General features: G+C 39.5%; 1 protein-coding gene across 9 annotated transcripts; it reads right to left on the bottom strand.

Moving 5' to 3' along the window:
• Position 1: 1 nt before the first annotated feature.
• znf451 (zinc finger protein 451) lies at positions 2-23,569 on the bottom strand. 9 transcript variants are annotated; one of them, XM_079855109.1, is made up of 14 exons: positions 23,500-23,569; positions 23,090-23,177; positions 22,893-22,976; positions 14,908-15,021; positions 13,931-14,042; positions 13,693-13,840; positions 12,685-12,811; positions 10,193-10,352; positions 9,818-9,965; positions 6,595-8,057; positions 3,621-3,713; positions 605-682; positions 445-476; positions 2-186 (listed from the first exon to the last, which is right to left on the bottom strand). In XM_079855109.1, exons 2-13 carry the CDS (start codon positions 23,141-23,143, stop codon positions 463-465), a joined length of 2,595 nt encoding a protein of 864 aa, XP_079711235.1. In that variant the 5' UTR covers positions 23,144-23,177; positions 23,500-23,569; the 3' UTR covers positions 2-186; positions 445-462. The 9 variants fall into 9 exon arrangements, with proteins under 9 accessions (XP_079711235.1, XP_079711234.1, XP_079711233.1 ...); XM_079855108.1 differs by having other exon boundaries at positions 23,447-23,559; XM_079855107.1 differs by having other exon boundaries at positions 22,893-22,988; positions 23,447-23,531.
• Between the last annotated feature and the right edge of the window lie 2,544 nt (positions 23,570-26,113).

The raw sequence follows: 26,113 nt of genomic DNA, 5'->3' as shown, positions 1-26,113 counted from the left end.
TGCTCAGGCAGGAACAGGCAAACACCATTTTAATTACTTTCCTTTATTTGAACTTAAACGAAAAACACAGAAAGAAAAGAAATACATGTTTAATGGCTACAGTGCATGGACGACATGGGAAAACAAATCCGTTCCTCTCTCCTCATCAAAACTCCTGTAAGCTTCTTTTCAACGCTTCTTCCATCTCTGCAAAATGAGAAAATGGGGAAAAAAAATCAGTTATATTATTTTTCTATATTGTTACAATCTATCTATCTATTTGTAATTCATCCAGCCAGTGATTACTCGTACTAACATGATGACAGATGCAGTGACACAATGTTCAACATCTGTGTGGTTACACCCAAACCCAGCACTATATATGTGCTCCTGAGACCCTCCTAAAATACCATCTATTACAGTAAACATCACACTGAGACGGAGTTCCAGAAAAATGAAACATACCCACAATGATAATACTCTTCATGCATGCAAAGCTGGGCAAAATAAACATCTGATTAATGCATGAACAGTGAACTCTCAACACTACAGAAATACAGTACCGCCTCCACACGGTTCACAAACAGCACATGTGTCAAGACTCATGATCATCATGATGACCCACCAATATCCAACTCTTTTGATTTCATGGCCTCTTCCGCACTCAAGGCCATAGCCAGTTTCATGTCATGATCAAATGCATCTAAGGAGAAATAAACATTGGTCATGTTTTCCATGTAACAATACCAAGATCAAATGAACATTGCAAATCTAAAATGAAATATTAAAGGGATACTTCACCTCTGGAAAGATGAATGTGTATTTATAAAACTGGTCATTTGTGGAGTAGAAATGTGAAATTATTTTTGAATTTGGAGCTTTCTAGACTGAGAAAAGCCAGAAAATGTATTTTTGGCTTATGTGGATGAAAGACAACAACTCCCAGAATGCACTTGCTTCGCTGCCCTAGGAGGCCACTCCCAAGCCACGCCTACCGGTAAGAGCGCAGTTAAACAACTAGGCTAGGCTACTAGTTGACTCGAAAATTAAAAGACGCCGTTTTATCGTGAGTCTCCGTGACGAGTCTGCCCGGGATTTCGAGATCGTCCAAAATGTCCGGGATTCAGCTTTTGCGTTCTACAGTCGCCATTCATCATGTTCACTGTGGCGAGCAGGACGAGGCTGAGGGGCGCGGGAGAACGGCGCGAGGCCGGTGGCGTGATTACTGATGAGCGACACCTGTGAGACGCACCGGTCTCGTATCTCTCACGGAGGAGTGGGAATTTTCTTAGCAATGTTAAAGCTACACTGTGTGATTTTTACCCCCATCTAGCGGTGAAATTGTATATGACTACCCAGTGAATATTAGTTTCTGTTCCTCTCAATTCCGAGGGCGTTTTAACTCCTACGGTGGCCGTATTATTCCAAGATTAACATGGCTTCCAGTTATCACTTCGTCCATGACAATAATAAACAATACGTCTAAAATGAATAAAACTACAGGACAGAGGTCAGGAGGTAAACGTCACCCTTGGAATCGGCTATCCCAGCATAATCAGATTAGGCTAACGTTACAATGTGTACAAAGTAAAAGCAATTAAAAATAACTAAAATTTACAGTGTCCTTTTTTTTATATATAGCTTAAAAAATTGTGCCTTTAAAACTATTAATTACCTGTGATCTGTCGCAGCACAGATTTATGTTACAAGGAAAAACTTTTTCACCATTGACGGAGGATGAAGTTATACTAGAGGTCGTTCTGGCGTTATGCACAACCATGCTATGGTTAGACAAGCAACTATAAAACTTCGAATTTACACAAATGAATTACAACAGGCTGAATTACCTGTCGAGAAGAAAGCAGGCAACCTCGGCGTCCGTTTTAAAATCTTTTCTCCTCATGAGCTCTTTCCATCTGGGAAAAGTTACTCCAATATTGACTATGGTCTTGCTGATTTGTCTGTCGCGTTGACGTTTTAATTCTCTCTTTCAAATGTGAGTACGCACGCACGCACACACAAACACACAAACACACACACACACACACACACACACTATCTTTCAAATCTGCCGGCACTCGCGAGCTCGCGAGTAATCTCCCCCTCGCATTCGTCACGGTGTCACTGAGTGAAAAACGCAAAAGGCGAAGCTTGAATTTACAGGTATGTCCCTCTTTGGCGAATGTAGTTTCAAGATGGAGGGGCAACATGGCGACCGGCATTCGAACCCCTCACCCGTATGTACTTTCAATGGCAGATTATAAACTTAAGAGAATACTTTATTACTTGAAAGAAGTAAATATACATTAATGAGCACATATATTTTTTAAGTGTTTTTTTGCTAAGAATCAACTAAAAAAGTTACACAGTGTAGCTTTAAAACACACATCAACCAATCACTTGTTTAGCGTTCATGTAAACACTACATTCAGATTCACCAATCAGAATGAATTCAGTTAGATTGAAACAAAAGGTGTGCATGTAAACAATGAATGGCGACTGCAGAAAGCAAAAGCCGAATCCCGGACATTTTGGACGATCTCGACGGCCGGACATGTCCGGGAAAAAGAGGATGGTAACCCCTACTACTCAGCTTTCTCCACAGAACAAGAGCCTGCTAGCTTAGCTTCCAAATAAAAGATGGCTGACACTATGTGTACATTCTGTGAGTGAGATCCCACCCTCCATAGAGCTGGTAAGTCCCGCCCATCCGTAAAACCCCACTGGACCTCTAGGTTGAAAAATCGTCAATGCAAGTGAATGGGAGAAAATAATTATTTTCTGGTCCCGTTTGAATTGTGCCATGAATGTGAACATATGTTGTCTGTGAATTTTTTATATAATTTTTCATGTTACGAGTTTGACAGTATATGGTATGATTCTTCGGCTAGCAGTTGTGGAAAAGACATAACGAGAAAGACTACATGTCGCCTGTGTGACGTCACCCCATAAAGTTGACTTACCCGTGGTTTTCGCCAACCTCAACGATTTTGTCCTCTCCCTGAAAGAAGGCGGTGAAGTGCACCAAAGACACAGCCATGTTTAGCGGGATCCGTGAGCTAGTGTCCGTGTGCTAGTGGTGTTGACGTTTCAAACGCGTCGAAAGCAGCGAAGAGTTGTAGTCCACAAAGTGCTCTCACACAAAGTCTAACCGTATCAAACTTCTACACGCTAAATTGTAGCATTCTTTACATGAAAAATTATATAAAAAATTCACAGACAACATATGTTCACATTCATGGCACAATTCAAACGGGACCAGAAAATAATTATTTTCTCCCATGCACTTGCATTGACGATTTTTCAACCTAGAGGTCCAGTGGGGTTAGCGGAAGGGGCGGGACTTACCAGCTCTATGGGCGGGATGAACACATGCGGGACAGCTCCTCCTACTGGCTGTAGTCTTTAGCCTCTGGCCAAAAAATCCTCAGATGACGCAAAATGACGATATTTGCGTCATCGGAGGATTATTTCCAGACAAAAAATACATAAATCTCTCGTCTCAGGGGGATATGAGGGAGGGAAGCACAGTAATTCGAAAATACTACAGGTTTTGTACTGATACAAAGCTTAACGCTAAATGCTGAAGTATCCCTTTAATATTCTCTGAAAAACCAGAGAAGAGAAAGGTGAAGACCTACCTTCATCTTCAAAATCCTGCGAAACACACACTTCATTTTTAACATCAAGAGCACTTGAGGTAACGGCATTCTTCACATCTTCAAACTCCTCCACTGAAAAACAACAAAAACAAACACTTTTTTTGCACACAACAGTTCTTCATGAGGAAGCTTTTACAAATCATGAAACAAAGTCAAATTTGTCCAGACTGGTATAACTGATCTACAGGGTGGGCCATTTATATGGATACACCGTAATAACATGGGAATGGTTGGTGATATTAAAGTCCTGTTTGTGGCACATTAGTATATGTGAGGGGGCAAACTCCTCAAGATGGGTGGTGACCATGCATTTAGAAGTCGGCCATCTTGGATACAACTTTTGTTTTTTCAATAGGAAGAGGGCCATGTGACACATCAAACTTATTGGTAATGTCACAAGAAAAACAATGGTGTGCTTGGTTTCAACGTAACTTTATTCGTTCATGAGTTATTTACAAGTTTCTGACCACTTATAAAATGTGTTCAATGTGCTGCCCATTGTGTTGGATTGTCAATGCAACCCTGTTCTCCCACTCTTCACACACTGATAGCAACACCGCAGGAGAAATGCCAGCACAGGCATCCAGTATCCGTAGTTTCAGGTGCTGCACATCTCGTATCTTCACACCATAGACAATTGCCTTCAGATGACCCCAAAGATAAAAGTCTAAGGGGGTCAGATCGGGAGACCTTGGGGGCCATTCAACTGGCCCACGACGACCAATCCACTTTCCAGGAAACTGTTCATCTAGGAGTTTTTCCCTGAGTCGTTCCCTGAGTTTTTCCAGCAAGATGGTGCACCACCACATTATGGGTGCCAGGTCCGAGCATTCCTAGATGAACAGTTTCCAATAAGTTTGATGTGTCACATGGCCCTCTTCCTATTGAAAAAACAAAAGTTGTATCCAAGATGGCCGACTTCTAAATGGCCACCATGGTCACCACCCATCTTGAGGAGTTTGCCCCCTCACATATACTAATGTGCCACAAACAGGACTTTAATATCACCAACCATTCCCATGTTATTACGGTGTATCCATATAAATGGCCCACCCTGTATAACTCAACACTGTGCTGCAGGGATGATGTATTTTTGTAGGCCAAAACCCAGAAACTTCCGGTTCCATCATCCTGAAGTCAATGGATTATTAGGGTGTTTGCCTGAAATAAGGTCTGTGGGGTACACAAGCTCAAGATATTATCATAATAATGACCCTGGATCACAAAGCCAGTCACATGTCTCACGGGTAGATTTGTGGCAATAGCCAACAATACATTGTATGGGTCAAAATTATTGATTTTTCTTTTATGCCAAAAATCATGAGGATATTAAGATCATGTTCCATGAAGATATTTTGTAAATTTCAAACCGTAAATATATAAAACATTTATTTTTGTGAGTGAATGCAGCAATCACCAACATAAATGGACAACTTTAAAGGAGATTTTCTCAATGTTTCAATTTTTTCCAGATGTTCAAATATGGTCCTATCCTGACAAACCATTCATCAATGGAAAGCTTATTTATTCAGCTTTCAGATGATGTATAAATCTCAATTTCAGAAAATGGACCAATGTGATTGGTTTTATGGTCCAGGGTCACATATAAAATACATCAGTAATGACCCCAAGTGATTTTTTTTAAAAGCTTGTCTTGAAAAAAGGTTGCTAACAAGTGAAGATGAACTCATCACTCACTAGTCGCTTTCACAGCTTTGTTCTGTTCATAATCACACTTTTGCACACTATTCCAACTAAACTTTCAGGAATTTTTTTTTTTTTTTTTTTTTTTTTTTAAAGGCTGAAAGAGCTTAGTAATGGTGATGTTGAAGTCATGTGACAGCAGTGTTGTTCATTTACAGCCTACGTTTAGTTTTTTCTTCTACATTCAAAAGTTGTGTTTGTGAAGATTATCACGAAGACAAAACGTGCAAGGATCATAAGCTTTTGTTGTATTTTCTGCAATAATCCAAAAGCCAATGGAAAATCCAATTGGGTTTTTGTCGAGGGAATCAGGGTGATGCGAACCTACGGGTTGGCCTAAAAAATGTCATCACTACAGCGCTCTATTGGCTTAGCTCACTTCAGAATTAACATTTCCTGATGATTTTCTCTCCCCCACATCATCCAAGATGTTCAGTCTTTATTTCTTCAGTCGAAAAGAAATGAAGGTTTTTGAGGAAAACGTTCCAGGATGTTTCTCCATATAGTGTCTTCAATGGGGTCCAACGGGTCGAAGGTCCAGATGTGAGTTTCAGTGCAGCTTCAGAGTCTCGACACGATCCAGCCGAGGAATAAGAGTCTTATCTAGACAAACCAGCGGACATTTTATAAAATAGATATACTTTTTAACCACAAATGCTCATCTTGAACGTCCACAACTTCACGCATTACGTAATCACGTTGAAAGGTCACGCGGTAACCTAACGCAGCCGGAAAAGTGTCTCATTTTCTTCTCCAATTTCAAAATCGTCAGACATCTTTGTTTTACGTTTTATTTAAAATAAAAAAATAAAAATTGTAAATGGCATTTGGTTTAGTCTTTGCCCGTTCGCTTTGTAAACACTAGGTCGGTACTTCTGCGTGAACTTTCAACCTGATTACGTAATGCGTGAAGTCGTGGACTTGCAAGACGATCATTTGCGGTTAAAAAGTATATATTTTTTACAAAATGTCCGCTGGTTTGTCTAGATAAGACTCTTATTCCTCGGCTGGATCGTGTCGAGACTTTGAAGCTGCACTGAAACTCACATTTGGACCTTCAACCCGTTGGACCCCATTGAAGTCACTATATGGAGAAAAATCCTGGAATGTTTTCCTCAAAAACCTTCATTTCTTTTCGACTGAAGAAAGACAGACATGAACATCTTGGATAACGTGAGGGAGAGAAAATGATCAGGAAATTAGAGAACTAATCCTTTAAGCCAGTAATTTGATACTCCATAAACCTCACCATTACTCAGAGGGAAGATCTCCTCAGCGTTTATAACACTGCCGGCGGAGGCGGGTTTATCGTCTGTGGCGTTGGGTCGGGAACAAGCGCAAGGCTCTGACTGGCAGTGATGCTCATGGTAGTGTGAATGGAAACTGGGCACATCTTTGTGGCTCTGTGAGCAAGCGGTGCACAGAACATCAAACCGCTTCTCGCTGCCCTGGCTCTTGTGTTGCAGGAGGATGTGTGTCTTCATCTCCGCGTAGGCCGGCGTGCTTTTGTCGCACTGGCGGCAGCAGTATCTGCATTTATTTTCGACGGCCAACTGTTTCATGCACTTTGTGAAAATCTCTTTCCTTTCCTCTTTGCTTTTCTCAGAGCCCATGCAAGGACAAATTTGGGAAGGACTCGTACCCGCTGTGGGACTCTCAACAGCGTTGGCCTGCGGATTATTCCCAGCAGTTTCCAAGCGGTAGTAATCGTGGCTGTGCAGGCTGTCGTAGTGCTCCTGAAACTCGCTCTCGGTGTCGTACAGCATGCTTTCACAGAGTCCACAGAAGTAGCGGAGGACGATGTCGCCGCCGTGTTCGTTGGCGCAATGGCGTCGCAAAGTGGACTCTTTAAAAAACTTCTGCGGACAGTGGCCACAAGCGAACCGCTGGAAACTATGGCTGCTCAAATCCCCGCAGTGTGTTCGCACCGACGCCTCAGAGTCGAAGAGATCCTCACACATTCGACAGAGCCAAGACTCGACTTTCGGAGGAGAGACGCGAGAGGAACTTGCTGGCCTGAGGATTTTGGTTTCCGCACTTGTCGACGGTTTAGGGGACATGCTAGACGAGACACGGTCGTCTAACGCGTCTTCTCTTTCTTGGTAATAGTTGTGTCCTCTATGGCTCACACCAATATGAGCCATGATGTCTTCCATCCTTGGCATTTCCACTTTGCACTTTCTGCAGTGGAAAAGAAAGTTGGATAAGTGAGCGCCACCGTGGAACCGGCTCATATGCAAGCGCGCTATAGACGACTCTCCCATTAACTTTCCACAGACGGCGCATTTGTGGAAGATCTGATTTGCCGCTTGGATGTGTTTTCTTGCAGTTTCCTCCTCTGTGAAGCGTAGACCGCATTCACAGAACCAGGCGAGCTGCAACCGTTTTCCTGGTTTGGCTTGGGAATCTAAGCTAGCCGGCCTTTTTCGCTTGGCTAAAGGCCCATTTGAATCCTTTTCTGTGGCTCCACATGCCGTGCCCTTCTGAGCATTCCTGATTTCGCAGTAGTTGCTGTAGTAAAGAAGGGCTCTGGTCATGCTGCCGAATCTCTCCACCTCGTGTTTCATGAGCTCTTTGTGCTCCTCCATCTGAGCCATGCTAAGAAAAGGTTTGAGGCATGAGGAGCATTGACCCATCACCGCCATCTTCCTCATGATGTCAGCCACGCTTTGATCGGCAGTGGCAATAGCGCAGCCATGTCTGCATTGCACACTGGGAAACAAAACAAGCAGCATAGAGCTGTTAGTGCACAACAAAACCTGGATCTCAACGATGCAAAGGTGCACTTAAAGGATTAGTTCACTTCAGAGTTAAAATTTCCTGATGATTTGCTCTCCCCCACGTTATCCAAGATGTTCATGTCTGTCTTTCTTCAGTCGAAAAGAAATGAAGGTTTTTGAGGGAAACATTCCAGGATGTTTCTCCATATAGTGTCTTCAATGGGGTCCAACGGGTTGAAGGTCCAGATGTGAGTTTCAGTGCAGCTTCAAAGTCTCGACACGATCCAGCCGAGGAATAACAGTCTTATCTAGACAAACCATTGCTAATTTTCAAAAAAAATTAAACATTTATATACTTTTTAACCACAAATGCTCGTCTTGCACGTCCACGACTTCACGCATTACATAATCACGTTGGAAAGATCACGTGGAAAATGTAGTGTAGGGAGAAAAACTCCATCTCATTTTCTCCTCCAACTTCAAAAATCGTCCGACATCGATGGTTTACCTTTTTTTGTAAATGGCGTTTGGTTTAGTCTTTGCACGTTTGCTTTGTGAACAGTAGGTCGGTACTTCCGCCTACGTCACGCTTGACCTTTCAACGTGATTACGTAATGTGTGGCGCATCACAACTAGTGCAAGACCAGCATTTTTGGTTAAAAAGTATATAAATGTAAAAAAAAATTTAGAAAATGGCCGATGGTTTGTCTAGTTGGGGATATTTGGGGTTACTTAATTTAATTAATCAATCAACAATACTATTGATCAGCATTACCAAACGTGGACGTTTTACACTAGAAACAAACATTGATGTATTATTTTAATTTAATACTGTGAAGCAGCTTTGATACAATCTGTATTGTGAAAAGCGCTATATAAATAAAGTTGACTTGACTTGACTTAGATAAGACTGTTATTCCTCAGCTGGATCGTGTCGAGACTTTGAAGCTGCACTGAAACTCACATTTGAACCTTCAACCCGTTGGACTCCATTGAAGGCACTATATGGAGAAAAATCCTGGAATGTTTTCCTCAAAAATCTTCATTTCTTTTCGACTGAAGAAAGACAGACATGAACATCTTGGATGACGTGGGGGAGAGTAAATCATCCGGAAATTTTAATTCTGAAGTGAACTACTCCTTTAAGCACAATCAGGACGGAAATTAACAACGGGATATACAGTATTCTTCACAGTCTGCTCTGCTGGATACAGTTTGTTTTGTAATGGAATAGGTCATCTGGAAAATATGCATAGTAAAATGTTTATAGTGTGCACAGTATGGATACTACAGAAACTGTAAAAGTAGTATGCTAGGAAAAAGTCCTGATTTATTCATTCAATTTATATTCTTGACTCTACCATTAAGTTTGTCCTGAATAGACTTCTCAAGTCTCTTTTTCACTAGAATTTGTTTTTCATTACTTTTTTGACACTGACGTTGATATTTCCCCTTAAATTCTGAGATGAAATGCATTGCAAGAAAGACACACCCAGCGTCTCAATGTCCATACTATCCATCCTAAACAATGTGTGAGATTAAAATAAGTGTGTCCCAAAGCATAGTATGTTGAAGAGTATGCCAGATCCCCCCGGATGGTCTAGTATTTCCGGTAGCTTTTCCAAGAGTGGATCCGTGCACGCTATAACAGCTAACAGCTTTTTGACCTTGGATGCATGTAAACCTATTGTAGGAGAATAAAATAGCATAACAGGGCTCTTTTAATCCAAGAAAACACCAATATAAACTCACTTGAAGTGTGCTCTGGCCTCCATATGCGAGGCGAGCACCTTAGAGCAGACTGTGCACTTGACGTTGAAGCTGATATCCTTACATAGAGCGATTAAACGGTTCTTGGCATACCGAGGAACTGGCACGGGCACGGCTGACGGTTTTGCTTCTGGAAGACAAAAACATGAAATGCAAAATGTTCAAATAAATAAATTAAAAACTTGATCAGAAAGCTGAATGCTGATATTTCTGAACAAACAGGAATTGATCAAAGATACAGGACAAAAATGTCAAGATGTATTTTTTTTAGCTGTGTCATCCAGTCCATTGTTTACAGTCCTGGAAAGATCATGATGCATGTGCAGTTTTGACTTGATTGTTGAAGAGCACACACACCACAGAGAGAGATGGACTGAGTGAAGTGGTTTTTTGCAGACATGTGCTGAAGGCATTCGTCCCTGACGTTGAAGAGGAGGTAACAGGCAGGACATGCAAAGCACACGATCAGCTGAAAGGTCTGGGAGCGGCTGTGGCCATTAGCGTCAGAGGAGGACACCTACAAATGACATCAAGCAGAGGAGACAGCAAACTTTATGCCACTTCTTCCTCATATCATTTCCACTATAAAGACAATTAGGTAAAAATATTAAACAGGTAATATTGCACAACACATTTGTGACCCACAAAACCAGTCACATGGGTCAATATTTTGAAATTGAGATTTATAAGCTTTATAAATAAGCTAAGTTTCCATTCCATAAGCTTTCCAGTGATGTATGGTTGTTAGGATAGGACATTATTTGGCCAAGATGCAACTATTTGAAAATCTGGAATCTGAGGGTGCAAAAAAAAAATCAAAACATTGAGAAAATCTCCTTTAAAGTTGTTCATTTATGTTGGCGATTGTGCTGCATTCACTCACAAAAATAAATGTTTTATATATTTACGGTAGGAAATTTACAAAATATCTTCATGGATCATGATCTTTACTTAATATCCTCATGATTTTTGGCATAAAAGAAAAATCGATAATTTTGACCCATACAATGTATTGTTGGATAATGCCACAAATATACCCGTGCGACATGTGACTGGTTTTGTGATCCAGGGTCACATTTGTCCAAGATCTTTTAAGATAATCTCTGATCATTTCTGGTCTTAGCGATTTTTTTTTTGCGGCTATGCATTCTTTGATTTTCTCAAGCATGGATACAACAGCTGGCCCATTTAACTGTAAGGGTCAAAAAGGGTGGAAAATGTAATGCTCATCTCACGTGCACAAACACAGCTCTAAACTCTAAACTCAATGTTCACTGTTTAAATCATGGGTGATATTTAACTTGTAGCGCTAACATGATACAAACAAAAGTCACCATGAAATCAAAATTTACGATTCTTATTTTTTTTATGGAATATTTATTATTTATTATAAATGATTTATCCATGCACATCATTTTGTTAAATTCATGTGCTTCGTAATCTTATTTTTAATTAATTAATTAATTAATTAAAAAACCTTCCCCTCCCTCTTGCAGCATCTCTTCTCTTCTCTGATGATGTCGGCGGGGGCAACCTGTCACTCACATGAGATCCACCAATCAAATCCCCACGGACAAAATCAAGCCCCGCCCACATTTTTTTTCTCATAAAAAAAAAAAAAGTGTATCACTCGGATATACGTCACAATAGGGAAGAAAAGACTAGCAAAACTTCCCTTTCATGCCAACTTTAACGGTACACAACGTAACTTTTTTGTTCAAAATTAAAACCAAATAAATACCAAATAATCAATATGTATTGATTAGCCGCGTGTCTGGTGTGGGAGGTCGGGTGTTAGTTGAGTGTGTGTGTGTGCGTGTCAGAGGTTAGCTGTCACAACGAGAGAGAAATTTGACATTAAGCCGCTAAATCTCCAACCTTGTTTTAAACAAGCGCTAAACAGAGGAGAAAAAAGGAGTCTGCTGGAGAAAAGACAACGAGGCAGAGCTCGTGATCAAACAAGAATCAACATCGGCTCGGCTTTTCAGAGATGCAAGACTGAGGGATTTGAAATGTTGTATGATTGCACTTTTATTCCTCAACAGGAGAGTAAGGGATTTCATTGCACAGATAAATGGCCATATGAAGCTCTCTAACAGAGTTCACTGTAAAGCATTATCTATTGTGAAGATAATTTCAATATGGTTCTTGATAATTAAATTATCCAAACAGAATGTCAGTTTTCAGAAATCACACAGAGCAAAATTAAACGATTATGATGTTATCACTGAATAAACGGCGTTAACAATGTTTAAAAAAAGAACACTATTAAACATATTTAGTTTAAGTAGATTGAAGACTAAAATTTTACTTTATTATTTTTCTTTATTCATTTTCATAATTTCATAATGTATTTTGTGAAGTCAGAGTATGTTGTACATGTGTGCAGAGCAGAGAGCTGGGAGAGATATATTTTGCTTAGAGGTATGTGTGCAATGTAACGTTCACTGAGCAGAGATGTTCCACTGATGATGATACATATTTTGCTACCTTACAAGGAAGTTGTAAGTCGCTCAGTGGTGTATATAAGCTCAATCCTTACTGTACCACCTCAAAGAAAAATAGAGGCATGACGGGGAATGAAGACTACCTCTCATATAGCCTTATTCAGCTATGCCTGTTTCTCTCTGTCTGATACATGTATAAAATAATAAATAGAGATCTCTTGGCAAACTATCTGGTGTAGCTTCCGTGATTCAACAATAATGGGGGAAAGCATGATTTTCAAATCTACATAGATGCATTAACATGTTAGCTTTGAAAAAAATGATTAGGGGAAAAAAATTTTAAATGACCACTTTAACATCAATAAAATCATGAAAGCTGATAATATTAATAAAAATGAAAACCTTCGACTCCAGGTGTTCCGTCCACGACTCTTTAGAGCTGAAGTGGCGTCCACAGGCCACACATGCGTAGACAGAAGACGGGCTGCCTTTCAGGGTGATCGTGGGGTCACAGGGTGAATGATCAAATCTGCCAACAAAAGTATCAAAATCTAAATTCTTCAAAAATTTTATCCAAAGCGACTTCCATTGTATTTCAAGGAACACATTTACATTCTTATCAGTCAGGGTAGCTGCACAATTCTTAAAGTCAAATTTAAGGCTTTTTAAGACCTGAAGAAAAAAATAAATACCGTACATTAGGGGTGCGCAATATTGACAAAAATATGTCTCGATATTTTCAAAGTTTTGTTGATAATAATTAGATGATATTTTACTGATTGTGTTTTTGTACTGGTACCCTGGCTGGTTTAGGCCTGTTGTTGACAGCAGACTCACGAAGATATTCATATTTTTTTATATTCTATGTCAGCTTGCACTCGCAGTGCCTCCTACATAGTTAAAACAATGATTACAATATCATCATAGTTCATAGACAATATCGCACACTCCTAAGCACATAAAGAATGAACTTACAATTGAACTGACATTTACTCGTTTTCTTCTCTCTCGCGTGCAGGAGACAGACGTAGGCTAATATGCTGCCGTAAGTCACGCGAATTGTCACGCGAACAAGCAAATCCACAAAGATAGAATTAAAAAAATAATACGTAGGCCTACGCTAATTAGATAGTTTTAATTTCGAAAGCATTTAGATAAGTCTAAGTCAAAGTGTCATCTAAAATTTAAGACCTTTCATAAGTAAAAATAAGACTTTTTAGGGCCTTAAATTTAAACAATCTAATTTAAGACTTTTTAAGGATCCGCGGGGACCCTGTCAGTTCTTGCTATCCCTGGGAATTGAACCCATGACGTTGGCGTTGCAAGCGCCAACGCTCTACTGTTTGACAGGAAAGCTGGGTGAAAACAATTTTTTTAAATTCAACTGTAAATATGAGAAATCTGAGCAACCGTTTCAGATGTCCCTCCAGCAAAGGCACGTTGTCGTAGACTCTGCCGCAGTTGATGACCGGGCAGGTTTGAGGAGAAACCCTCGCTGGACCAGGAGCCGATCTGCGTCTCCACAGGGAGCAGGAGTTAATGCTGCCGGGCTGTAATCCTGACCAACACAGACAACATGAGCACCAGAACCACACACACACACACACACACACACTCCTATCAGTTGGAGTTACCGAACATTACAGACCTGGCATTTTTAGCCATATGTCCACACAGCGCTTGGCATTATCCCTGTCATTATTGCTCCGGCTGACCGCCAGCTCGTGCCGTCCATGCGCTTGCTGTGAAATTATCTTCTCCTACAGAACAAATCACAAAATACTGCTGTAAGAATGTCGTTCGTGGTCTGGGTTTCAGAGGTACTTTTCCCAGATTTATAAAAAGAGTTACAAACCATAAAACAAATAGATGTATCATTGTACTGTATATTATAAACTTTAATTTGAGGCAAAGAAGTATTTTAAAAATGATACAAACAATGCAATTTGGTTTTGTTAAACATTTCACCCTTTTCAACCTGGTTTTGATATATATATGTATCATTCATAAGTCACTTATTAGAAATCACTCAGAACAGAATTTAAAGGTTTTAATGGCATTGCTGAATAAGTGCATGAAAAAGTTTCAAAAATGAACACCGTTAAACATATTTAAATCACACATGGCTACACGTTAACCTCGAACATTGAATAGTAAGGGGGGAAAAATTACACAATCCTCTTAAATGAAATATTTTTCACAATTCACTGTCTTCACAGGCATTAAATATAATTATTCAAAGTTTGTTTTCTAAGTAACAAACCAAACCTGCTCTGAGAAGAATCACAACATTATAAACTGATTTAAAGCAACAACAACAAATATATATACAGTATATTAAATTGTATATTAAAATGTTTTAATTTCACTGCATTCTTTTCTAAAGAACTTAGTGTTTTATACTTTAACACATTTAATAAATAAAAACGTATACCTGTTGATAAATACAAACAATATATATAAAAAATTAATTTATATGTTAATATCCAAATAAGTACTTTGAGAAAGTAGACAGTTGTGGCTTCTACAGAGGCATATATGCTCACTCAATCTCAAGTGATAGTATCTACAACAACAACTGCATTTTTTTTATTTCAATTTCATAAAGAAAGAGAAGAGGCCGACCTTGAAGGCTTTGCACTTGTCAGCCCTCTCCTGTTTCTCCACAGCAACCTGTCGAGCCAGTCGGTCCAGCGTGGACACGGCGTGAGCGCGCTGACGGTCCACCTGATCCTCAATCTGAGCACGACACACACAAACACACTTCTTTAAAAGAAGTACAGTCTAACCAAACATTATTCAGACACCAGATATCATGTTTGGTATTGTTTTACTAGTGTGTGCAGGTATAGTTCATTTATGAAAGCGAGGAGAGCAAAATACAGTAAAACTGTGACATATTATACCCAAACATTCTACATACAGTGACTACCAGTAAAATTTAGAAAAATTTGGGACCAAATATTATTCAGACACTTTGAGCTGAGCATGTTTTGCTGAAGTGTTTTTTCTTTAATTGCTAATGCTCTTTTTACACACAGACTGAACTAAATGAAGCATTGCTTGGTGATTGGTTGAGCTAAACTGGTATTATCTAATTGTGTAGTTAAATTTAACATCTGACAGATATTCAACATAATTCATGTGTGAGACAGTCTAACAGAAGGACGGACAAAACCAGTGAAATATCAACTGAGTTCTTGCCAAATTTTATTAACATTTTCTAAACTATAACGAATAAACCGTGATAATATGAGAAATGTTGAAGGTGTCTGAATACATGTTGGTTTGACTATATTCAACGAGGATGCATTACACAGTAAATACATTATTTTAATAAATTCTATTTCAAATAAATACTGTTCTTTAGAACTTCCCATTCATCAAAGTATCAAAATGTTCACTGTTTTCACTGAGAATAATCTTCTGAAATTAGCATATTAGCATGATAGAATTTTTCATAATTCTTCATAATAGAAATAGAATGATCATGTGGCACTGAAGACTGGAGTAATTATGTTTTCCTAGACTTAGTTTACATTTGCAGGGTCTGCTTCATCGGAATTATCTGCGCGCACACACACACAAAATGGATTCAGCACAGGTTTGATGCCAGATACCCTTCCTAACACTAACACTAACACTAACACACACACACACACACACACACACGCACGCACGCACACGCACACACGCACACAAAATGGATTCAGCACAGGTTTGACGCCGGATGCCCTTCCTGACACACACACACACACACACACACACAGACACACACACACAGACACACACACACAGACACAGACTAAATGGATTCAGAACAGGTTTGACGCCAGATACCCTTCCTAACACACACACACACACACACACACACACACACACACACACACACACACACACACACACACACACACACACACACACACACACACACAGACACACAGACACACAGACACACACACACAGACTAAATGGATTCAGAACAGGTTTGACGCCGGATGCCCTTCTTGACACACACTCTCACACACTCCTATGGCCAATTTGGCATGTCCAATCCACCTAACCTGCATGTCTTTGGTGTCTTTAGTGTGGGAGAAACCGGAGCACCTGGAGGAAAGCCACGCTGACACGGGGAGAACATGCAAACTCCACACAGAGAGGCTCGAGTCGAACCCCCCCGAGCCACCGTCCCGCCCCTGAAGACTGGAGTAATGATGCTGAAAATTCAGCTTTGATCACAGGAATAAATTACAGTTTACAATATAAAAAAACAGCCATTTAAACAGTCATTTATTACAGTTTTTGGAAGGCTTTTGTCTTACAGACACATTAAAATGTACAAATTCACGTTACTTCATATTTACATGTAATGCAGAGATTCCCCAACTTTCTTATCAGCTGAAAATCTTTGACCTTATATATTTATTTAAAGTACGCCCTGAGATTTTAAAGTCCCCCTGTGGTGAAAATCCAGCTTTTAATGTTGTTTATGTGTCTATGTGGTGTTTTTAATCTGCTTTAAGACAAACCATGTGTAAACTCATAAGTCGACAGCATTGCTGAGTATTTCCTCCTTAAAACTGCAGTGAACCAAAGACAGTCTCAAAAACACGCTTTGAAATCGCTGGTGTTTCTGACGTCACACACTACCTTGTAACCAATCAGATCAACGTGTGATCGCCAACCAGTGGATCTCTGAGCTGAGTGAGTGAGTGGAGGCGGGGCTCATTTGCATATTCAGAGAACCATGTATACAAAATAAGGCAAGGGTGTCGAGTTACATTCAAGATATTTTAAGGCATGAGGAAATTTTTTCAAGGAAAAAACGTTTAAATATGTAATTTTGGTGATCAAATATGAGTTTTAAGGGATATTGACTACAGGGGGACTTTAAGTAATTAAGTTAGGTCATTAATAAAATTAAGTCCATGATAATATTAAATAATAAAATTAAGTTCACTGTTCTCTGATGTCGATTAATGGTCACATGACATGATGCAGGTAAACAAATAAAAAATGTTTTAATCTTTTTAGTAAGCGTTTTATTTTTAAAATGACTTATTTTAATTTAAAATGTTCATGATTTAATTACTTAAAAGCTTTTCATTAAACTCATGAAACCCTGACGTAACGTAATATTTAATGCACTTCATTTTTTTAATAACAAAAAACAGAATATATTTTCTTTCTCTTTGTATTTTTATATCAATATGGTACGAGATCATCCTATTCAAATCAATGTGATAAATGAGTTCGGTCAAAAGTAATCTAAAAGTAATCTAAAAGTAATCTGATTACATAAACCTTAAATGTGTAATATACGTCTTACATACAGTCTTTTCAGACTTCTACCTTCTGGAAGGCGTAACGAAAACTGCCAGATTTCAGAATGGCTTTTTTCTTTTTTCCAGTAGCTCTAATTTCTACACTCATGTTATTTCTATTTTCTCTCTCTTGTGTAGTACCGCAATTAAGTGCACTGTTATTATGTTTAATACTTTTTGTTGTCTGCTAAGCACTGTATTTGGTCTCTGCAACTATTATAATACATTGCATTGCATATATGTGCGGGACGCCTTATACCAGTGACAAATTCCTTGTGTTTTGCATACTTGGCCAATAAAGTTAAGTCAGATTGATTCAGATGTCACTCAGTATCTCAGAATCAGTAACCAACTACAATTTAACTACAAAAAAATTAACCATGAACAGGATTGGCCAGCCCTGATTTACTCTGCCTCATGTCATTTCAAACCTCACATGATTTTTTTTTTATCATCTCTGGAAGTCAAAATAGCATATTTACATATGTTGAGGGCGGGGCAACCTGTCACTCACATGAGATCCACCAATAACAAACCACAAACCATCCAACCAATTCCCCACAGACAAAAATCAAGCCCCGCCCACATTTGTTCTTGTTCCAAAAGCCATTTCACTCAGATTTACTGTACGTCACAATATAGAGAATATTCAGACAAAAAGATGATCGCAACTTCCGTTTCATGCCAGCTTTAAAGTCTGCATGAAATCAAAAGTGACTTTTTTTGGCTTTTAGTATGAATATGTTAGTCTTACTGTTATCTATCAGCTAGTGTGCTCCAAAACAATGACAAAATTCGCATTTCGAAGATATAAGCGTTCAAACCTTACAGTCTCTCACTTCTGCCAATATGGATCAATGATTCGATGACATCACTCTACACTTCAGCTTCTCATTAGATTTCCTGTCCAATCAAACGCTCTCTAGAATCCGGAGCTCCGCCCCCTACATTATAAACAGAAGCTGAAGCTGCAGCTGAAATCGGTCACTTGTTCACTATTTACTATTTTCTACATGGTGAATGGCACATAGTGCACTATATAGGGGATAGGGAATGATTCAGACAGTGTAAATACAGCACATAGCGCACTATATAGGGAACGATTCAGACAGTGAAAATGCAGCACATAGTGCACTATATAGGGGATAGGGAACGATTCAGACAATGTAAATAAATACGGCACATAGTGCACTATATAGGGGATAGGGAACGATTCAGACAGTGTAAATACAGCACATAGTGCACTATATAGGGGATAGGGAACGATTCAGACAATGTAAATAAATACGGCACATAGTGCACTATATAGGGGATAGGGAACGATACAGACAGTGTAAATAAAGCACAGTGCACTATATAGGGGATAGGGAACGATTCAGACAGTGTAAATATGGCACAGTGCACTATATAGGGGATAGGGAACGATTCAGACAATGTAAATAAATACGGCACATAGTGCACTATATAGGGGATAGGGAACGATTCAGACAATGTAAATAAATACGGCACATAGTGCACTATATAGGGGATAGGGAACAATTCATACAATGTAAATAAATACGGCACATAGTGCACTATATAGGGGATAGGGAACAATTCAGACAGTGTAAATACGGCACATAGTGCACTATATAGGGGATAGGGAACGATTCAGACAATGTAAATAAATACGGCACATAGTGCACTATATAGGGCATAGGGAACGATTAAGACAGTGTAAATACAGCACATAGTGCACTATATAGGGGATAGGGAACGATTCAGACAGTGTAAATACAGCACATAGTGCACTATATAGGGGATAGGGAATGATTCAGACAGTGTAAATACGGCACAGTGCACTATATAGGGGATAGGGAACGATTCAGACAGTGTAAATACGGCACATAGTGCACTATATAGGGGATAGGGAACGATTCAGACAATGTAAATAAATACGGCACATAGTGCACTATATAGGGGATAGGGAACGATACAGACAGTGTAAATAAAGCACAGTGCACTATATAGGGGATAGGGAACGATTCAGACAGTGTAAATATGGCACAGTGCACTATATAGGGGATAGGGAACGATTCAGACAGTGTAAATACGGCACATAGTGTACTATATAGGGGATAGGGAACAATTCAGACAGTGTAAATACGGCACAGTGCACTATATAGGGGATAGGGAACGATTCAGACAGTGTAAATACAGCACATAGTGCACTATATAGGGGATAGGAAACGATTCAGACAATGTAAATAAATACGGCACATAGTGCACTATATAGGGGATAGGGAACGATACAGACAGTGTAAATAAAGCACAGTGCACTATATAGGGGATAGGGAACGATTCAGACAGTGTAAATATGGCACAGTGCACTATATAGGGGATAGGGAACGATTCAGACAGTGTAAATACAGCACATGGTGTACTATATAGGGGATAGGGAATGATTCAGACAATGTAAATAAATACGGCACATAGTGCACTATATAGGGGATAGGGAATGATTCAGACAATGTAAATAAATACGGCACATAGTGCACTAAATAGGGGATAGGGAACGATTCAGACAATGTAAATAAATACGGCACATAGTGCACTATATAGGGGATAGGGAACAATTCAGACAGTGTAAATACGGCACATAGTGCACTATATAGGGGATAGGGAACGATTCAGACAATGTAAATAAATACGGCACATAGTGCACTATATAGGGGATAGGGAACAATTCAGACAGTGTAAATACGGCACATAGTGCACTATATAGGGGATAGGGAACGATTCAGACAATGTAAATAAATACGGCACATAGTGCACTATATAGGGCATAGGGAACGATTAAGACAGTGTAAATACAGCACATAGTGCACTATATAGGGGATAGGGAACGATTCAGACAGTGTAAATACAGCACATAGTGCACTATATAGGGGATAGGGAATGATTCAGACAGTGTAAATACGGCACAGTGCACTATATAGGGGATAGGGAACGATTCAGACAGTGTAAATACGGCACATAGTGCACTATATAGGGGATAGGGAATGATTCAGACAATGTAAATAAATACAGCACATAGTGCACTATATAGGGGATAGGGAACGATTCAGACAATGTAAATAAATACGGCACATAGTGCACTATATAGGGGATAGGGAACGATTCAGACAGTGTAAATACGGCACATAGTGCACTATATAGGGGATAGGGAACGATTCAGACAGTGTAAATAAATACGGCACATAGTGCACTATATAGGGGATAGGGAACGATTCAGACAGTGTAAATAAATACGGCACATAGTGCACTATATAGGGGATAGGGAACGATTCAGACAGTGTAAATACGCTTTCCATTTGCGCGAATGAAGTCTGGTTTGACGATAGTGTCACATGAACCGCCGCAGCTTCGGTCCAGAGACACGACACACAGAGCGGATCATATGAGCGAGTCGCAGAACAGAAAATGTATCAGACCCGTTAGAGTTCTGCACAGAATGCTGTATTATAAAGAGATATGGAGGAGAAACGGTTAGAGATTAGGAGGAAACTGGGGCTTTAACGAACTCAACAGCTCTGGGGCCGTATTCACAAAGCATTTTATCTTACCACTAGGAGTACTCCTAAATCGCACTAAAAGATTTTAGCTAGGAGTTTTCTCTTAAAAAAGTTATTCACAACGCCTTTCAGACCGACTCTTAGTAAAGAAAAATGACAACTCCTAAACTAAGAGTGAGTCTCCGTTGCTATGGATGACGTCATTACTCATGCACGAGCTTGACTGAAGTGACCACCTTGATTGGCTGATGATTGTAACGCGGGAATGATTCCAAACCCCTCCCCTACGATGATGAGTGACAGGTGACAGGTCTGAGGATGCGTGCGCTACACAAGTAGTGCGAAGGACGGAAGATGATGAATAACTGAATAAATAGCCTAAATGAATAAAGAGTAAGGCAAAACAAATAGCCTATAGCTTAATGAAACATATGGATTGATGCAATATCTTTGCAACATTATTGAATTAATCTGTCACTATATGCCTCTGCCTACGTTTGCAAAGAGAAGAACATTTTAATTTGATTCACAATGAAACGTTACAATTAGTTTACATGCAATGAGTAGCCTAGTTTTGGTTGTTGTTGGTGGCGTTATTGCATTATGCCTACAATGCAGAATTGTTCCTCGCGATTGGAAGCTCCTGTAGCCGCCGCATACGCATTTCAAAACATCGCAACGTGAAATGCCACAAAAAGCGGTTTGTGAAGGTCTTAGTGAGTTAGGAGTCCTCTCGACTTCTTTTAAGCTGTCCCAGGCTTAGGTGCTACTTTTAGGGCTAAAATGCTTCGTGAATTACTCTTAGTCAAAAAAATTAGATCCTAAAGTTACAAGTGACACGCCCATTATTTTTAGGAGTTGCTCCTAAATTCGCCAGTTAGGAGCTACTTTTAGCCTTAAAGGTGCATTAAGCAAGTCTCTGAGTTTTTGCAGAACTTTGCCCCCTCTGGCGGCAAGCGAAACTGCAACCAGAGGTGTGCACGCTCACGGACAAAAGTTTTCTTTTTTTTATCTTACGTGGAGTTTGCGTTGGTGTTTGAAATGAACTATAAGCAGGTCTCTTACATTCCATCTTCTACGGAGAATTCCGGCGAATACACAAACCTGCCAGGCATAGCTATATGAGCGTGCCGTGAACGCGCATGAGGTCACGCCCAGTCTAAAATTCCGGCCCGAATCCCTCTTATTTATTTTACTTTACAGGATTATAGAGACAATCTCAGTGATCAGAGAAGGGCTCATTCAGCCCATCAGGCAATTGTTTAAGCATGTACGGGTTAGAAAACGGGTATTTTTAACATGAAAAATTGCTTAATGCACCTTTAAAATTCTTTGTGAATACGGCCCCTGAGCTGTGATATAACTAAACGCTATTGGCTGTTTAAAGAAAGGGGAGGGGCTGTTTGATATGCCCCGCCCTGTCTTCCTGTTTCAGTGGAAAGTACATCAACACGACTGAATAATGCTGCATGTTTCAAGGCACTTCAGTGGGCCTTTAAGTTACGAAAGCACCACAACGCTACAATACAAATCAAAAAATAATGACTTAAATCTCAGCCTGTTCCTCACACTTCAGAAGACTGGCTGTATGGAACATGATGGAAAAGAGCAGCCTGGACATTCTGCCAAATGTGTTTTTTGTGTTGTGGAACAACATGGCGGTGCTCAAATGATGAACAACTTTTCTACAGCTTTAACTCTTATATTCTAGACGGTGTGTGAAGAAACTCACGGTGTCTGCGGCTGAGACGCCTCCTTCATCCTCTCCGTCACTCAGCAGATCTATGCACTCCAGCACTGGTCTGAGAGGGCCCTCCTGAAACACACGCTTAAATCAGTGTACTTTACTATACACACTCAAGCGAGAAGACCAAGATTCACACAACTGTCCTAATAACTCAAATTAGAAATCAAGGCCGTGACACTTACAGACACGAACTCCACATCATCCTCCACATCTTCAGAGACTGTAGAGGCAGACATCACATCTGTGCTCGATGGAGCATTACATCAATCACTGCGGATCAAAACACAGCGATATAAAATGCCTTTTCAGTGCTGCATGCAAACATTACTGAGTACGTCTTAATGTTGTAACTGGCACTGAATTCATTTACGTCATTAAAAGTGTATATAGTGTTGGAAAACGAGTTCTCAATCCTGCAAACAGCTTGCATGAATCTCAACTAACTTACTCGTCGACAGGAGAATGGGAGAAAGTCTCACCAAACAATAAGTTCTGCAGCGATAATACTTACAAACAATTCACTGTAAAGACTAAATTACCCTTTCTAATGCGGGCTCTTCTCAAAGTTAGCAAAACATTAGCAAAACATTACCTAAACTGAGCAGAGCAGTTAGAAAACGTGCGTCATGACGTCACAGGAAGAAACGTCGTCAAAATAAAAGTCATCCAACGTCCATGTGACCGCGTGTTATTGTTTATATTTTAATAATAATAAAACAAATGTAGCATTGGAACTATTGTGGCATTTTTTTTTTTCCAAGTTCCTCTGTGGTGAAAATCAACGTTTTAATATTGTTTATGTCTATGTGGTGTTTTTAATATGCTTTAAGACAAACCGTGTGTAAGTTCATAAGTCGACAGCATTGCTGAGTATTTCCTCCTTAAAACTGCAGTGAACCAAAGACAGTCTCAAAAACACGCTTTGAAATCGCTGGTGTTTCTGACGTCACAAACTACCTTGTAACCAATCAGATCAACGTGTGATGTCAACCAGTGGATCTCTGAGCTGAGTGAGTGAGTGGAGGCGGGGCTCATTTGCATATTCATTGAACCGCGTATACTAAATGAGGCAAGGGTGTCGAGTTACAGTCAAGATATTTTAAGGCATGGGAATCTGGGGGCCCCAACAGACACCCAGAAGACCATATAAATCATATATAGGCTAACATTACACTCTAAAAACTGCTGGGTTGTGTTAACCCAATTTTGGGTCAAATATGGTCTCACCCAACGTTGGGTTAAAAAATGCAATTTAAAAATGGACAAATTGCATTTTGGACAAAATCAAAAATGGACAAAAATGCAATTTAAAAATGGACAAATTGCATTGGTTACATTAAAAATGTAAACCAACGGCTGGGTTTGTCCATTTTTAAATTGAATTTTTAACCCAACGTTGGGTGAGACCATATTTGACCCAAAATTGGGTTAACACAGTTTTTAGAGTGTAGTTTTCTATAATTTTTGTTTCAGGATATCACCATTAAAACTGTAACATTTTTACGTCTGTGCGAATGCGCTGCCCCTTTTTTGGTCCCCAATAAAGTTTTTTTATTTTATAAGTTATTATTTATTATTATATTTCATACTGAGAAAAAAAAAACATTTAAAGATTACATTAGATAAAGATTTGACAGTTTATTTACAATTGTAGAAAAAAAGGTTGAGTGTTTTTAGAAAGAGACAGCAAAATAAGTATTCAAGTCTCCTTTATTCATATAGCCTATTATTCAAATACAGATTGTTTCAAAGCAGCTTTACAGGGATAAACAGGAAAATTATGATTCAGTGATGCAAACATAGTTCAGTTATGCTGTTAAATGGCTTTAAAATTACAATAATGTCATTGTTCAGCTGATTCAGTTCTGTTCAATAACTGTGTAAAGATCATTAAATATGAAATGAGTTATAAAGCATCTGTGCAGAAAACAGTGATGTCATCGTTCAGCTCAGTTTTCATCCAATGGTGTCAGTGCAGCCAAATCAATAATATTGCTGATTATTATGTTACAAAGGTAAAGGGGTGTGTAGTCGGTGCCGGACCTCTAAATCACTGAGTGCAAATCACTGCCAACTACTGGCATATTCCTTTAATGTGATTCTTAATGTGAACCATTAAATCTGATTCTGATGGCTTTGATAAATCACCTGTTGGCTGAAGAGCAAGTCACTAAAAATAAAAATAGTTCAAGATGTCCTAGTAATGAACATGTTAATTAAGTCCACACGCAGCTTCATGAAGCTGAATGAAGGAATTCACCACAAAGACAATTTTTGTATAACATACTGTATCTGAAATTTTACATTTTACACATTGCAAACATCAACATACCCGAACATCAAGAAAATAAGGAAAAATAAATTAATAAATAAATACACATATGCAAACACCAAAGCTAATTTTATTTAAACCCTCATTCACTAATCCCTACATTACTCCACTAATATAGTCCACTTGAAGGAGAGAATGAAAACGAGTGAGTGAATTCGGGACACTCAGTGCCGCTTTTGCAGAGTTTGTAGGCTACTTGCTGTTTAATAATTAATTGAAACATAGCAAACTTGCAGCTCCAGTAGTAATGAAAGATTTTTCCTGAACTCCTGGAAACTTGCAGGTATAGACGTTAATTAAACAATTCAATAATCAATTAAAAAGGATTTTATACCTATATAATATATTACGCTGGACCAGTGTGGTTTGGAAAATGGATGGACGATGGATGATTGATTCAGATGTGGCGCCATCTTATGGTCAGACGCGGGAATGCATTCAGTGCGCGACTCACAGTGCATTATGGGTAATTTCTAGCTGTTGAGTGCACATCAGTTGTACACTCGTTATTGCGGTGTATTGTGGGATTGAATGAGTGCACTCGGTATATGAGTATAATGCTCAAAACAGTGCCATATTTAAGGGTGTACGGGGCGATTTCAGACACAGACATACTCACATGCAACAGCGAGTGGGAGATGATGGCCCTGTCCCAAATGGCACACTTCATATGCACTTTCGGTCTCGTGGACTCACAATGGCTGCGGTGTGCACGTGTCCGTTGAGTCCATGAGACAGTAAGGGTCGTTCACAGTAAAGGTCTCAGAAGGGCGTCCGCTAGTGCCTGCTTTACGGTCAATGTGTTCCCTCGATGCACACTTTTGCTGAGCCGCACTGATGTGAGCTCCGCTGCAGACTTCTTCCCGACAGTCAA

The sequence above is a fragment of the Squalius cephalus genome, assembly GCF_949319135.1.
Source record: "Squalius cephalus genome assembly, chromosome: 21".
NCBI lineage: Eukaryota > Metazoa > Chordata > Actinopteri > Cypriniformes > Leuciscidae > Squalius > Squalius cephalus.
The sequence above is the reverse complement of the archived record's forward strand: the minus strand, read 5'-3'. Positions and strand labels throughout refer to the sequence as shown.